This window comes from Sporothrix brasiliensis, assembly GCF_000820605.1.
Source record: "Sporothrix brasiliensis 5110 chromosome Unknown Cont15, whole genome shotgun sequence".
NCBI lineage: Eukaryota > Fungi > Ascomycota > Sordariomycetes > Ophiostomatales > Ophiostomataceae > Sporothrix > Sporothrix brasiliensis.
In genome coordinates, this window is record NW_024467134.1 from 3,447,320 (window position 1) to 3,463,821 (window position 16,502).

General features: G+C 43.6%; 3 protein-coding genes across 3 annotated transcripts; 1 reads left to right on the top strand and 2 right to left on the bottom strand.

Annotated features, from left to right (window-relative positions):
* Positions 1-215: 215 nt before the first annotated feature.
* On the bottom strand, positions 216-1,697 carry SPBR_05901 (uncharacterized protein; the record flags this gene model as incomplete). The annotated part of the gene is made up of 3 exons (XM_040764164.1): positions 216-309; positions 849-1,253; positions 1,324-1,697. 3 exons carry the CDS (start codon positions 1,695-1,697, stop codon positions 216-218), a joined length of 873 nt encoding a protein of 290 aa, XP_040622689.1.
* A 7,223-nt stretch (positions 1,698-8,920) lies between these two features.
* On the bottom strand, positions 8,921-9,920 carry SPBR_06078 (small subunit ribosomal protein S2e; the record flags this gene model as incomplete). Its single annotated transcript, XM_040764340.1, has 3 exons — positions 8,921-9,178; positions 9,282-9,539; positions 9,639-9,920. 3 exons carry the CDS (start codon positions 9,918-9,920, stop codon positions 8,921-8,923), a joined length of 798 nt encoding a protein of 265 aa, XP_040622690.1.
* A 1,079-nt stretch (positions 9,921-10,999) lies between these two features.
* Positions 11,000-11,500, top strand: SPBR_06242 (uncharacterized protein; the record flags this gene model as incomplete). Its single annotated transcript, XM_040764504.1, has 3 exons — positions 11,000-11,148; positions 11,196-11,436; positions 11,462-11,500. 3 exons carry the CDS (start codon positions 11,000-11,002, stop codon positions 11,498-11,500), a joined length of 429 nt encoding a protein of 142 aa, XP_040622691.1.
* Between the last annotated feature and the right edge of the window lie 5,002 nt (positions 11,501-16,502).

Sequence of the window (16,502 nt, forward strand, 5' to 3'; positions counted from 1 at the left end):
ATTTTAAAAGCTATTTTCGAACGAGAAGACCAAGACAGCATAAGAAAACGGTTTAACATAAGCGGAAAAGTTATCGGAGCGAAGTGACGCATTTGCGGTCATAGCCGGTGCCGGCCAACTGAGGTCGCCAGAAAATATGACGCCTGTCGAGAAAGGAAACAGGCGGACATGTCCGTGGATTTCCTCGCCAGAGCGATACTAGATCAGTGGTGTGTTTAGTCAGACAGGCCTGCCGGCTTTGCCTTGCGCGACTCGTAGCCCTGCTCTGACCAGGGGAAGTGGAAGACAGGGACAACAAAGAATGAGTTGCTGGAGAGACGTAAAAAGTCAGTAACGAACAAGGGACAAAGCGGTAACAAAAACGAGACTGTGGTTTGTGCGCCATGAGGGGAAAACAGTGTCGGAATGACATCAAGCCCGTTGTCTGGCAAATATTTTCCAACAATGGTAAATGACAGAAGATAGTGGAGGAAAAAAAAACAGATATAAACTGTCCTCGTTTAAAGGGGGTAGGGGTTGAACGAGGGTCGTCCTCCAACAAGTACTCTGAGTTCGGGATGAGGAAGGATGTGGAGAATACGCGAACTAGTTCAGTTGGAGGCAGATGGATTGGCCTAAATTTGTAGACAAGATTGGAGGAGGACAATGCATTTAAAATGTTGGGGGTGCTGGAGGGAAAGAGAAGATAACATAAAAAGAGAAAGCGCAAGAGAAGAATACAGAAAGCAATAAATACGAAGGGACAGACGCAACAAAGGAATAGACAGCAGGCCGAGGTGGAAAGCAGCAAAGCAAGACAGAAACCGAGGACTTGAGAGGGGAGAAGGGGGGAAGAAGCGATCACATACCTAGAATCAGCAATACCAGCAAACGCGTTGTACCAGGCGAGGAAAGCCGCGAGGAGGCCGAAAACGCCGCCAGCCTTGTTCAGGTTCGTGGCAGTTGAGGCATTGCCGTTGTCAGCTGTAAAGGCGCCAACAGCAAGGAACAGGAAAGCCAGGTCAAGGGTGAAGAAGAGGCTAAAGAACATGACAGTCGAGCGAAGGGTGAGCAAAAGCATGACTGTCGTGAAAATGAACCAGCCAGTGAGGTAGAATCCAAGGGCAGCGTCAGTTCGGTCGGCGCCGCCTTTAGTCGCGCTGTACGCAGAAAGGAGGTCCCACTGAGGGTTCAACAGGATGGAATATGACAGCCAGAAGCCGCCGTATGAAGACAACGCGGTCGCACCAAACGTGTTGCCAACGGCCATTTCCCTAGGGTGGCATTAGATGCTTGAAGCGACTATGACGCGGGAGAGCACTAAACTTGCGTTTCAACACATACCACATGCCAGCAAGAAGCTGAACGAGACCACCATACCCAAAGGCCAGAGAGGCGACAACGTTGGGCTCCGTTATACCGCGGGTTTGAAGGTTGATGAGAGATAGAACAAATGTCGTCAGGGCAAAAGCGCTGAGACCCAGGGGCGCTGGGTTGGCAAACTTGCGATGCGCAATGGGCTTGTACAAGCCAGGCTGGAATTCACCGCCGAATGCCGGGAGACGGCCCTCGGGGTCCTGGTATGACTGCGAGTGGTAGAGTGGGTTGCCGCCATAGTCAACACGGTGGACGGCCTGAGCGCCGTTGGGAGCAGCACCGGTCGCGGCGCCAACGTCCTTCTCAGCGCCAACGGGCGCAGCTGCCTCGGTGGATGCCATTGGTGGTGGGTGTTGTTGATGTGTTAATAGTTGGATGAAAAAGTTAACAAATGTCGACCTTGACAGTGGCAATATAGATGCAGACCAGAGAGCTCGTGTACATCCAATGAGATCGGACCGTCTTCTCATAAGAAAAAGGAAGAAGCGGAACAGGAGAAGGAAACGGACGAAGCGGGAAATTGGGCGAGGTGTTGTTTATATGCTGGTGAAACTGGACCTCAGAACTGGCGCTGGACGAGACTGGGAACTGGGGGTTGATAGGCCAAGCTATTTTGCAAGGGAGGGGGGATCTCCAACGAAGACGGGGGCAACGGACTCGGGAGGCGAAAGTCAGGATAGAAGCTGTCTAGTCGCGAAGGTGGAGTAGGATCGAAAAAAAAAATCCGAAATAAAAAAAAGGTCATATGGCCGAACCCTCGATTTAGAGTATTACTCCCTGCCTCCGTAGGACGGAAAGAGACGAGAGGAACGGGAATTTGGACAGGACAAGTCTGAACGTCTGAAGAGAGACAGAGAGAGAGAGAGAGAAAAGGGTGAGGATCAACACGAAAGGTGTGGAAACAAACACGGAGATCAATCAATGGGAAAATGGAACGCAAATCGCCAAAAACGGGGCAAAATTAGGCCCCATGTAAGTTGTGCAAGTGTTCGAATGGCATGCAAGCGGCTGATGTGACAAAAATATAGACACATCACCTTGCCAGATGAAGAGATGCGCGTGGCACATATTACGACAATATATGCGCATATGGGCCACAAACATGCACAGAACTAGGGACACGGGAGAGGCGTCGTGGCTACATGGGCCTCTTGTACAATATACCATCCATGGTCCAGGGCTGCGTAGCTAACTTACGTGGTCCCGACGACGTGCCAATCACCCCCCAACTTGCAGGCCCCAGCGAACTTTTTGACGGGCATGTAGCAAGTACAAAGGTCAAAGTACAAAACACATTTACCGGTGAGCTTTCTAAATGGTCCGGCGAGCGGCAGAGAACGGACGACGACCTAACAGCAGCGCCAAAGAGCAAACAAGATTACTGGTGCACCAATGACACACTAGCACACCATCTTCGGAGACAAGGATGTGCCAGGACAATGGGCCATGTCAATTCGAGCCATGGAGTGGCCGAGTCGCTTCCCTTGAGAAGATCCACGACTGCGACGTGTCAGGACGGCTGGCCAGGCCATGCCACAGCACCCCGTACCATGAGTGCCGGGGTGCCTCTGCGACGTATTACTCCGTATTACACGCAAGGACGAGAACAAACAGCTGCCCGTATCTTATGTCTAACTTGGGGCCCAAATTGAACATCGCGGGCCTACTGCTGCCAGTTAGGTGAAGACGAAATAAACGGCGGAACATCGAGAAAACCCACTGACTATGAACCTAAGAGCGGGACAAGGACATATTGTATATGTACGCAGCATGTCATTAATGCGTGTGGGTGATGATCGCCTGCGCGTTGCAATATATTTGAAGCCAGCACACCGGCCAGTTGCTGGTCACAAATGGCGATAGGGCGTATCACGAATGGGCAGAGTCAGAGAAACGTAAACCTTGGCCGTTAGGATTTCGATGGGAGAGAACTCCACCAGGTCGGCTTTCTTGCCAAGATTTTTACCTCCTTTTTGTTTTCAATCTCTCTGTGGCCGTTCCCCCCTGACCACCTGTTTCCATGAGGATTTGCAGTCTCAAGGAAGGCACAGGTTTACCAAAAGAGGGGAATGTTCGGAAGGGGGGGTGCATCCCGGGGAAAGGGAACTTGGGGGGATCAAAGGTCGGGGCCTTTTTTAGCACGATGTTTTCGAAGTCGGTGGGACCCTTGGTTCTGACAAGCATACCACCTGTTTCCACGCCTCAGAGGCGCCAAATAGACAAGTTGACCTAAGGGCAACTCACCTAATGATACAAGGTGGTTACTGTACAAGCTGAATATACGAAGTACAAAGCAAACATGTGCTAGTTGGCCATAAGGCGACAAGAGACGCAACACACTGCCCCCAGGATCTCGGTCCTACGTAATTACGCCTCTGTAAAGTTAGTACACATACTGGTCAGGTGGGGGTTCTCAAGTGTCGGCGGGGATACTGAACACTCGAGAGTTCCTGGAGAATATTGTTCAAAGCATTGCTTTCGTAAAAGACTCAATAACTCGCAAAGTTGGGCTCTGTTGTGAGTGCCTCGCGGGCGTCTTCCCCAGACATAAAAGACGTGCCTCCGGTTCACGAAAGTGATCGACCGCAAGTCGCCAGACCACCTGCTGCAGGCGGTTTCGTCGTCCCCGCAAACATAGGCAACCAGGTGGAGCTAAGGTGGTTTCACTCCACTGTACCAGTCCTACTTTGGACTAGTAATAAGAGCGTCCACCAGAGCAAACGGTTCGTTGTGGTGTTAACACCAAAGAATACCGTGTGCTCTGTCGGAGGGCTTCCCTGATCAGAAGGCGCTCTGGCAATTTTGTCGGACAAGCAAAAAGAAAAGCTCCATACAGAGTAGAGCAAAAATAAAAATAAAAAGCCCCAGCCCGGCAAATAAGGGAACGCGAAGGTAGAATTGGCAAGGGTAAAACAGGCTAAATTTAAAATATACGAAAAAGGAAAGGAAAGGAAGACTTTTCGTTGCGGGCGACGATCCGTCACTCTCCGCCCCTTTAACCCCACCCTTGCTGGCCTGGTCCACCAATACAAACGAGAGAGGCCATGGGATGGATGATGCTGCTTCCCGGGTCCTCTACCCGAATAACAAAGACGGGCTTTTCCTGCGACTATCAGACCCCGTAGTCCGTATATGGTTGAAGGGTACTTTTACCGTTGCGCTTTGCCCCATTTGAATTATCCTTCTGGCCGAGATTTTTTTGTTTTGTTTTGTTTTGTTTTGTTTTGTTTTGTTTTGTTTTGTTTTGTTTTGTTTTGTTTTGTTTTGTTTTGTTTTGTTTTGTTTTGTTTTGTTTTGTTTTGTTTTGTTTTGTTTTGTTTTGTTTTGTTTTGTTTTGTTTTAGCTCCATAGCCTTCGTCAAGTAAACTGAGCGGAGGGCATTTACGAAGTAAAACGGGATGTTCTGCCAAACACATCGAACCACAGGATTGAGTAGCATCGCACCAGAATCTGTGTTGATTGGTATCCACCAATCCAAGGATGCTAGTTCCACAAATCCACAAATGGAATGGCTGCCGATGGAACCTCGGCCATCGTTGGCCGTCGTGCCCGGATTTCAATGTACTAGGCCCGAACCAAGAGAAAAGAAAACACTGAGAAAGGCCTGGGGGGATGGGGGGAGGCCCAGTCAGCGTGCGGAGTGAGCAAAAGGGTATTGGCCCATAAAAAGGGTCCGAGAACAAAGAGACAACAATCAGAAGAACACCACACAGGTAGCAATGATGGGTCTTGGCGAGTAAGGAAAACAATTGAAAAGAGTTGCCTGATTTACCAGATCTCCCGCTTGGCCACCAAACAAAAGGCATATTACTCCATAATAATGTCTTAGCACTCTAACAGTACGAGGCATCCCACCATCTAAAGTACGCTATTTTTGGCAGAGAGCCAGACATTAGCGACAAGCAAGCAAAATAGCCAAAATGGCACCCTCCCGTATTGAGAGCGAGACGAGAGAGTTGCGGAGTAAGTGACGAAAGCACCGAAAGCGCCGAAAGATTTCGCGCCCTTTTCGCGCGTGGAATACTAAGTGAAAGGATGCCAGCTGAACGACACATGTCGTATTACGTTTTGCGTCTTACCTTGAACCCGGCATGAAGTACGGTATTACAAACTATGCTTGTGGCCAGTTCGGAGACCTCTGCCGTTTGTCTTTCTCAACCGTATTAGGAGACTACTTCCGAGCGTATACTCCGCAATGCTCAGTACGTTACCAGACGAAGTAAGGAGCAAAGCGATACGAAAGGGGAAGCTGTCGTCAGGCATAACAAAAAGTTTCATCGTACGTACGACGTACAGTGCATTAAAATACGAGCTACTCTGTGAGTGTACTAAGTAACACTCCATACGACTTACAACGTATAAAATAAAGGGGGTCATTGCATATGACTGCGGCACAGTACCAAAGATGGGCCGCTTCACCCTTGGGAGTTCTGGAGGCTTCGTTTGTATTTTACAAAAGGTCCCACTGGAGGAGAGATGTGCGAAAATGAAGCAGCGTTGCAACCAACATGCGGATACATTGTGTAATGGAAAAGACAACGAGTTTCATTAAGTGAAGTAATGACCGTTCCCCTTTTCTCGGTCTCTCTGTCGCTCTGTCCGTGCCTGTCCTGTTGGAGGGACCCCTTAATTTAATTACGAGCACGAAGTAATCTTGGATGAAATACTACCACATCTCTCATACCAAAAAGAGTATCGCCATTCCTCTTACGACGTACATATATGTGACGTAAAATATGTGGCAATAGGACTTTCAAGACGTCGGGCGGTTAATCTTGTAAACATATGTCACGGAAAAACAAGCTCTCCACGTGGAAAATTGTTAGGTAAGGTTGCGGTCAGGAACGAGTCCGGGACGTTCTCGAGCAGAACCCGACGTTCACAGCACTGGGATGCTGTGCTATACAAGTATGCATTTCAATCTAACGGTGTGGTCGGACGGTGCGTCATGATTCAGTTCAGTTCGTATCATAAAATAAGAGGTGAACTTTATGGATTCGCGTCTACAGCCCTCCATCCCCAAGTACGCGACTTCCTCACGAAGTATAAATTAAGTCGTAATTACGAGCCAACATATTTGCGCTTGCCGTACGTCGGTCACATAGTGCACTACCGAAATCTACTCCTAGATCGCAAGGCGGTTTCCCTACGGGCGCAAAACACATGGCCTATGGCGCCTTATCAAATACAGCTCATCATACGACTCTGTATATAGTACACCCGGTTCTTGTTCGGTTCAGACGGAACGCAGGCAGTGAGATACTGGGGATACCAATCCGTGGCACTGGTGTCGATGTGTTTGTTGACGTTCTGATGCCGTTTTGTAACGGGCCGGTCGGCCGATACGTTTTCACTCTGTCCCATCTGCACTGCCCCGTGGTCCGTGCTGGCGTTGATGTACGACGTATGGAGCACAATAATTAATGCATCATCGCTACACGGCTGGGTCTGCTGTGCACATAGGTTGTCAGTGGCATAGGCTTGTTTTGCGTGCAGTAGGACCAGCTCTCTCAACTCACCAAAACGCGCGAACTTTCGTACGAGTGGTGGCGGGTGAACGAACCGCAAACTGTCACGCCGAGGTTTGCAAAATGCCTTCCGCCAACCCAGCGAATCGCAGTGTCGATTTCGTAATACTCTGTACAGTGTCAAACAATGATCCAGTTACGCGGCAAGAGCTCAGTCGCGCCGCGCCAACACGGACTACTTCCACAAATCGTCTCTCCGTCTACTGTCAGAAGGACTAGTCACGGGATGTATCATACACGTGAACCATATCTTTCATATTAAACCACCTACGCCGTAAGCACGAAGGCCTCCGTTACTATGATTATGGCGTATATTGGTTGCCAATCTCACAATTCAGGGGCTTGCCCCCCCCCCCCCCCGGGCGGGAAGTTAGAAAAAAGAAAGAAGTAAAGAAAAAAAGAAAAAGAAAAAAAAAAAAGAAAACGGCCCAAAGAACAGACTCGTCACGTTTACACCTACAACACGCCCAGCCCGAGGTGGAAGCAAGTCCGCATTTAAGCTGTCCTTTCCGAGTCCCCATCACGCGACAGCAGACGCATGTCGGGCATCTTTTTTTCTTGCCTGATTTGCCAGCCAATTTTCCTACGCACCAGGTATGAACATGAAGGCGGGCGGCTCTCACCATCATCCGCCCATGCTCACTTCCGACAGCCTATTTTCATGGAACCGTGTGCTTCATGAGACCATGGGGCGCTATCACACGCTGTTCAGAAGACCGGTGTGTACAGAGGATTGCGATCCCATCACCGCCAATGCCGGCCTCAATTAGCTTTAACGAGCATTCGCACCCACAGAACCCAAAACGAACCGCAAAAGAACTCAAAACACTATGACCTCGTTTGGCCAGGGGAGATGGGCCATCATTGTGGTCGACTCGGGACTGGCCGGCCTTGCCGCCAACCCGGCCGCTCTGCATTGAAATATCACGGACGTTGTGCTGCTCTAGCGTGCCACAGCACCGGAGGTAACAGCGCCAAAGCGTGCCCGGGCATAAACGACATCCCTGCCCGTCTCCAGAACCAGTCACCACCGGACACAGCCTTCTCTTCCGACGCTGTGAGAAATACCGGGAAATGGATGCTCCAACCCGCGCCTGGTGATGGCCAGCGAAAGCGACACATCAGCCTCCTCACAGAAGAGCTCCGCGTCCGCAATCAATTTCTTGGCGGATGAAATCCTCAGTGCCGTTGCTGTGAGAGCGCTCCTCGACCATGGGCCCAGTAGCCTTCGCCACGAGTGAGTTTACTGGGGGTACGGATGACATTCTCGCCGCACATCTTCCGGATCTTGCTAGTCTTCCTTGCACAAACAGACCGAGGCCACACATGCACAGCTTCCTGGCCGCCGCTGGGGGCCCTTGGTCGACATGGATATTGTACATGTCTATCCTACTGGTTTCGTTGATCCCTTTGGCCGACCCATTCCCACACGTGAAATTTCTCGCAGCAAAACTTATGCGAGGAGAAGGTGGGATTCTCTCTCTTGTCGCAGCCGGTAAATCAGGTAAATTCGGCAGGCTTGGATTTGGCCTGGGCACTGGTTGCTAGTGCAGAAGACGACACGGAAGTGCGTGTAGGGCAGGTAATGCCAGTGACGCATTTTACTATGGGAGGCGTTACTATAAACGATAAAGCAACGTTTATCATCGGCCCTTGGAGCTCAATGTAAGACAACATACATTGATTATGGCCCGCAGGTGATGTAACAGGTGGCATAGATGATGGCAACGGTCTCAGGGGTTCGTCCCTGATGTGCATTGTCTTTTAGCGTATCGCCGGGGGACAAATCGCAAACCGAGGCAAGGATTGGCGCGAATCGTACAGCAGCAGCTACAAGTAGTCTAGCTAGCCACCGCCCTAACGTGTATCCAAAACCCATTCTTCGGTCGAGCAAAGGTGTGACAATCATTGCATTTCACTTCAATTAAGCCTTCACACGAACCTAGTTTCTGTACTTGGTTTGGCCATTGTACCACCGAACCTTTCCCTTTCATCAACGATTCCAGTTCTCAACTAAACCCCAAAGGCCATGCCACTTAGTAGCGCTTGCCGTCTCTCAGCGTGTCTGCAAACTCCTCGAGGGGACTGCGGATCAGCTTAGTTTCCTTCCAGAGGTTAGGCGTCAGGAAGCCGTAGGTGTTCGAAACAGCTGCGAAGGTGGCCTTCAACGTGTTCTCAAGAGTCTTGGTAGAGCCGGACGACGACGTATACACGTCTTCAATACCGGCCAGCTGAAGGAGGCGCTTGACAGCCGGGGAAGCAACAAGCGAGGTACCACGAGGAGCCGGAATAAGCTGCAACACTGGTTAGCACAATGGCCACATAATGAAGACATACCCAACTATAGCGGATTCCGTCCGGTCAGAATCAATGCGGGTCAAATGGGAGTCAACATACGCGAACTGTGACGGAACCGCACTTTCCGCTCTCCTTTGTCGGGATCGAGTGGGGGAGACCAAGGTTGGTTCCCCAGTAACCACGACGAACGGGAATCACGCTTAGCTTGGCAATAATGATAGCCGCACGGATAGCCGTTGCCACCTCCTTAGAGGTTTTGATACCGAGTCCGACATGGCCCTCTGAATCACCAATGATGACAATGGCCTTGAACCGGGTGCGCTGGCCGGCACGGGTCTGCTTCTGGACAGGCTTGATCTGAATTGGCGCCGGTGTCAGTTACGCTCTCCGTGGACTTCAACAGTTCCATGTAAAGGACAGGTCCAAAAAAGATTGTGGCAGGTGCAGCTAACTTACCTTCATGACCTCGTCTTTCAGCTTCGGCAGGAAGAAATCCACGATCTGGTATTCCTTGATCGGGAGAGAGTGCAGGTAGATCTCCTCCATGCTCTTGATCTTGCCAGCTTTGACGAGACGCCCGAGCTTGGTAACAGGCTGCCACTCCTTCTCGTCATTCTTGCCGCCGCCCCGACGGCCGCCCCGACGGCCTCCGCGACCGCCACGGCCACGGTCACCGCCACGGTCACCACGAGAGCCAAACCCGCCGCCGCGGGGAGCGCTGGTTCCTCTGTCGGCCATTGTATCGAAAGTTGCGAAAGATGTTGTTCAGCGATAATTCTCGGTTGCGGTTTCGGTGGTGTTCCGTGCGAGGTGCAAATAACAAATTTCGACCAAAACATGTTAAAAAAGACGGAGTAGTGGAAAGCTCGAGAAAAAAATTAGTTGGATCCAAGTGTGGGGCCCCAAAACTGCCCTAAAAATATAACCCTAGGAGGATCAAGTCACGTGTGCAGCTAAAATCTCCAGGGTGGGCGGGAATAGCTCACATTATATTATTATCTATGTACATTCGTAAATAATTTATGGGACTCCACCGCTGATGGAAGCGCGCAAACTAACAACTCGAATCTGAATTCCCGCAGGTAAGGTTGCTGCTATCACCACCACCACAACCCATTCCTTTGTTTCGTAAAATATGACAGCATCCAGCACGGCTTCGCCGGCACTTCCAGTCGGTTTCTCATTGGAGTTACCTCGAGAAGGACGGCGACTCAATCATGGCCAAGCAAGTCGACCTGCAACGCACCACGGAATTGACGAAATAGTCGACACTTGCTCGGAGGATGTTCCCTCGCAACCCCTCACTCCAATCTACCCCGATTCTACCGGATCCATGACCAAGAACGAGATACGGTCCGCAAAATCGGGCCTTCCCCGGCGCTTCAGTGGCGTACCTGACCCCAGGTCTCCTCCCGTTGTTGTTGACAGCGGGATCGTTCACGAATTAATTCACGTCAACTGCACCCCAATGCCCGGCGTCTCGCCTTCTGGGAATCGATTGATCGCCACGATTTTCTATAGGGGACACAGATCCGAACGCATCATCCATCGTCGCCAAGTAGCTCCGTCACCAAGCAACACTTTCGGGAATGGTTTTACTCCGGCAGCTGTGAAGTGCGACTCTTTGAAGGAATCTGATTCCATTGCTGCTGACGAATTACCAATGAATCTAGCGCCTACCACCCAACCTTCTTCGTTTCCGTTAGAACTCCCAGCTGCTGAATCCGAACCACCTCGTGATGGCATCTACGGTGCTTACGTCAGCCCCATCTGCATCGCCGCGTTTTTACACCTGATGTCAACGTTTCCACGCCGCCATGTCGTCGATAATGAAGGTCATAACATGGCACGGGGTATACACGCCGCAGGCTCTTCTCCAAATCGGGCATATTCCGGAGGGCTTGGATCTGAATTGGAGGCTAGTTATCGCTATCTCGATAGGGCCGTACAGCCACATGTCGTCGAGGTGGTTTTAGGTCCGGCTCCGTCTCTGCCTCTGTCTGACCTACGCAGGCACGAGCAGCTTTACCGGTTTGAGAGTGAGTGGGGTGTCGAGATAGCATTGCAGGATGATACACCCTGGCGCCGTCATCCTCGGCTGGTTGTTTTCGACATGGATAGCACATTGATCACCCAAGAGGTGATCGACATGCTTGCCGAGACCATGCCGCCAGATGTTGCTGCAAAGGTGGCAGATATCACGGATCGTGCCATGCAGGGCGAGCTTCATTTTGATGATGCATTTCGCGAGCGGGTGCGTCTTCTGGCAGGCCTCCCAGCAACGCTATTCACTGATTTGCGATCTCGTCTCGACGTGACCAAAGGTGTGACTGCGCTTCTCGTAGCGCTTCGCAGGTTGGGAGTTAAAACTGCGGTCCTCAGTGGCGGTTTTCAACAGTTGACTGGGTGGCTAGCGGGTGAACTCGGTATTGATCATGCACACGCAAACAACGTTGTCATAGGTCAAAACGGTTTACTTACGGGCGAGGTCACGGGTGCTATTGTAGGACGCGAGCGAAAGTGCGAACTTTTAAAACAAATTGCAAAGGGTGAGGGCGTTGACCTTAGACAGGTCATTGCAGTTGGCGACGGAGCAAACGATCTGTTAATGCTTGGGACGGCAGGCCTGGGCGTCGCATGGCACGCAAAGCCAGTCGTCCAGCTGGAGGCTGATGTCCGTTTAAACCAGCCTTCTATGCTCGATCTGTTATACCTTCTAGGTTTTACAAGTATGGAAATAAACGACCTTTCCATATAAAGAAATTTTTAAATAATAATAAAACTTCTAATTATATACGTATTATTTAATACTAGTGGGTTGTTAAGAGTGTAAAGGGATAAGACTTTATAGTAAAAAGAAAAGGTGTCCATAAATAAAAATGTAAGAGAGGATATAGTTTTAAATATTAAATTACAAACGGGACATTTATTTAATACAAAGGAATAAATACCTAAGGCCAAAATAAGGTAACCGTAAGTATAACTTAGTGAAGGAGAAGAATAAAAGAAGAAGATAAGAATGTAGGTGTACTTAAGTTCTCGAAACTTTCGTTTAAACGACCATTTTACGATACGTGACCGTTACGAAAGGCTTCTTATATATTTTATTAAAGTGAAGGGAGTTTATAAAGTTTTTACAGAGTTTTTATAAAGTTTTCTTAGTCTCGTCGTTAATCGTTTTAAGACGTGTAAATAATAATAAAACTTGTCCGAACCTTCCTTTTCGTTTTTATTATAATCGATTCGTGGTCGAAGGTTACGAGTTAAGTGACTAGGTTTACTTAATAAGGCGCGGTGTGGTTAGTCCTTAACCACACGTTAACGCCACGTTAATAAGAAGCCTTTCTTTTTAAATAAGAGGACTCCCTTCTTCCCTTTAAAAAGAAGGGGTAAGAATTAGTCTTTATTATAATATACATTTACTTTCGTTCTTAAATCTAGTGTTTTTTATTAATTAATTTATTATAAAGACTTATTTTATAATTATTTATAAATTTTTTTTGTTTTACGGATACCTTTTTATAATAGTTAAAAAAAAAAGTAATAAACTTACCCTTTTATAAGGAGAAAGAGAATCGGCAAGTTATCGTTTATCGATCTTACTTATATAACCGAAGGGGGTTAAAAGCTCGACCAGAGTTTTAATCTTATATAAGACGGAAAGGAAGGTTTTAACAAGTTTTATTTATCGTTTACGCGTCTTAACGTGACCGGTGACGGGACTAAAAAGACTCTGTAAAAACTCTATAAACTTCTTTATTTAAATAAAATATATAAGAATCCTTTTATAAGTGGTTACGTATCGTAAAATAGTCGTTTAAGTGAAAGTTTCGAGAACTTTAATACACTTAAATTTTTATCTTTTTTTTATTTCTTTTCTTTTATTAAATTATATTTACGGTCGTTCGATTTCGGTTTTAAACACTTATTTCTTTATATTCTTTCGTTTTTAATTTATAACGGAAACTCGGTTCGGGAAAAGATAATAAAAAAAGGATTTAAAGAAACCACCTCGAAAACGACTAGTAACCGATCGACTACCGGTTATTCATTTTTTCGATAAACCTTTTTAAACGAATAAAAAAAGATTACTGTTATAACGACTATCTTTTTATAAAAGCCTTTTATTACGTTTAAACGTAGTACGTTACTAACTTCGAGATGTTAAGTAACGGAATAAGAAATAAAGTCTTATATGTATTACGATTCAGAATACCTTATAATGGTATAAGTCTTGAATAATAGTATAATATAATATGTGATGAATGATTATTAATTCTGTAAACTATCTATATAAATTTAAGGTCGGAGAAAAGGTTTAATATAGTCGTTATATAACTTAGTTAAGTGGTACGTGACTTAACGTAATACTAGACTCTCGTAAAGGGAGTTTACGTGTAATATTTACCGGACGGTAGTAAAAAATAATTTTCGTTTTTTACCGGTAAATATTATAATATATTACTTAATAAATAAAAAACTTTATAAGAAATAAACGGTAATAACGTATAAAAGGACGGTAGTTTATATTAAATCCGTTAAAAAAATATTATTAAAAAATAAAAGAAATAAACGGAAAAGATAAACGATAATACGGTTTAAATATCGTTATATTTATCTTTATAAACGTTAAGTCTTAAAGTATTAACGTCGACGTAATAGTACGACGTCGTAATAACGTCGTCGTAAACGGTCCGGTTTAATTAAAACGTAAAAAAAGACGGGGTCGGGTAAACGTAACGACGGTTTAAATTTAAAGACGTATTAATAAAGGTAAACGAGTAGTGTTTTAAAGGTTTTACCGAGATTAAAAGTATATTAAACGGTTTAAAAAGACGGTTATATATTATATAAGTCGATTATTAAGTTAGTTCGTCGAGTATTACGTTAATAAGTTTACGAATACTATTACTCGGGTTAAAGTAACCGATAATATACTTTAATAACTATTTAAAATATTTTAAATCTCGGTTACTTTATTTTATAAGATTTACACCGTATTATAAACTCCCGTAACGTTTTTAATTATTTTTTATAAAACTACGACGTTATCGAATACTTAATTTAATAAAGTTTATAATATTTATTAAATCGGTATTAACGTATTAATAAGTACCGTCTCCGTTTTTACTTAAAAAGTGTCGGTTTATTTTTAAATTACTATATTAATAAACGATAACGACTTTTAATTTAAAACGGTAGTTTTTTAAAGTTTATTTAACGGTGTAAAAGACGGGTTTCCTTTAGTGTCGGACGTCGTTAAAAAGTATCGAAAGTCCGTATTAAATAAAATCGTAAATATAAAGACGGGTAAAAGAACGATTTATTAAAGATTTTAATAATTAATACTATTATATAAAAAGACGGGTTTACCGTTTTTTATTATTAATTATAACTTTATTTTTATATACGGAAATATACTTATAACGGGTACGTCGAATAAAGGTAAATTAAAAGACCGGTCGATTATTTTTAATAACTTTTATAATATATTATAAAACCGTAATAATATTAAAAAGTTTTTTAAAAAAAAGGTTACTTTAATACGTATAAATATCTCGTTTTTATACGGTATATAATACTATTTATTACTTATTATATTAGTTATATTAAGTAACTTAAACCGTAATATAACGTTTATAAATAATTTTCCTTTATTAATTAAGAATTTCTTTATAACCGAACGGACCGTTATACGGTTTTAAAGAGTAGTCGGGACTTATTAAATCCGGTTAAAAACTAAATTTAACCGGTCGTTATTCGATTACAAGTCTTCGAAAAAGGAGAGATAAAAACGGTAAGTGTTATAAAAGACCGTTGTAAAGTATACTTTTTTTAACTTACGTTTAATAAGTATAACCGGTATAATAGTCTTTATAGTAACCTAGTTTTAATTATCGGACTTTTCGTTATAATTATCGTAGTTTATATTAATCTCGTTATTATCGTCGTTATTTTTATAACCCGTACTATCGTTTTTATTATTATTACCGATATTTTAACCGTCGTTAACGTTATCGTCGTTATTATTTATAGATTTTATATTAAGGTCGTTTTTAACGATTATAGTTAAGTTAATAACGACTTTATTAACGATTACGAAGACGGTTTAAATAATATTAACGATAAACGTAATAATAACTATTTTATTTTAACTAACGTTTTAACCGGTATTATCGTTTTAAAAGGTTATAGTAATAAGTAAAGATATAAGGTTTATAAAAAGTCTTAGTTTATTATTTTATAAAGTAAAAGGAAGGTTTTTTATATATTATATTTTAATAAAAGAAAGAGTATAGTAAAAAGTACGGGATATTTAAATATTTATAAACGACGTAGTAGTTATATTTTATTTAAAAAGGTACGATAATAAATATACGTTTTTAATAAAAAAGTACACGTATTTAAAAGGTTATAAAGTATATAACGGTAAATAAAAGTTATAATATAAAAGTAAATAAAAAGAATATTTAATAAATAACTTAAAAGGGATTATTTAAAATATAATAATATAAATTTAAGTATACGTAAAAAAAGTAAATAAAAGAATAAAAGATATAGTAAAAGAGTAAATAAAGTATTAAAAAAAGTTTTATTATATTAAATAACCGTATTATAATTATTCGTAATAATACCGAGTAGTATAAGTCCGTTTATTTATAAGAACGATATAAAGTAAAAGTAAATATATAAAGTAAACGGTAATAAATTATATATAAACGGTATTAAAATACTATTATTTTTTATATAATAGTTATTAACGTCTTTATAACGACTTTCGAAACGGTTTAAAAGACGGTGGTTTATTTTTAAGGGTTACCGTTTTAAAACGGTCTTTTTTACCGACGTTTAAGTTATAAAGGTATCGTAGTAGTATTCCGTTACTCGTTCGATAAGTTATCGGTATTAACGGTATAATTATTTATATTTAATACGTTTTATAAATATATTATAATATTAAAGTATACTATATCGTAATCGTTTATTAATTCGTTAATACCGTCGAAAAGTTACTTTTAATTAATAAATTAATCGTTATAATATAAATAATCTAGTTATTTAACTAACGTCGAACTATAATACTTTTAACGATATATACTTAAACGAAGATAATAATACAATAAATAATAAATTCGACGACGAGTCGTTAAAGATTTAAAATAACGACGACTTTAAACCGGATTTCGTTATTAACCTTTAAATATATACGTATATTACTTACTTTTTTAACGTTATTAATAACTTTTAAAACGTAAATCCTTATTAAACTTTATATTACGTACGTAAAGTAACGACGAGATATTAACGATACGAGACTTA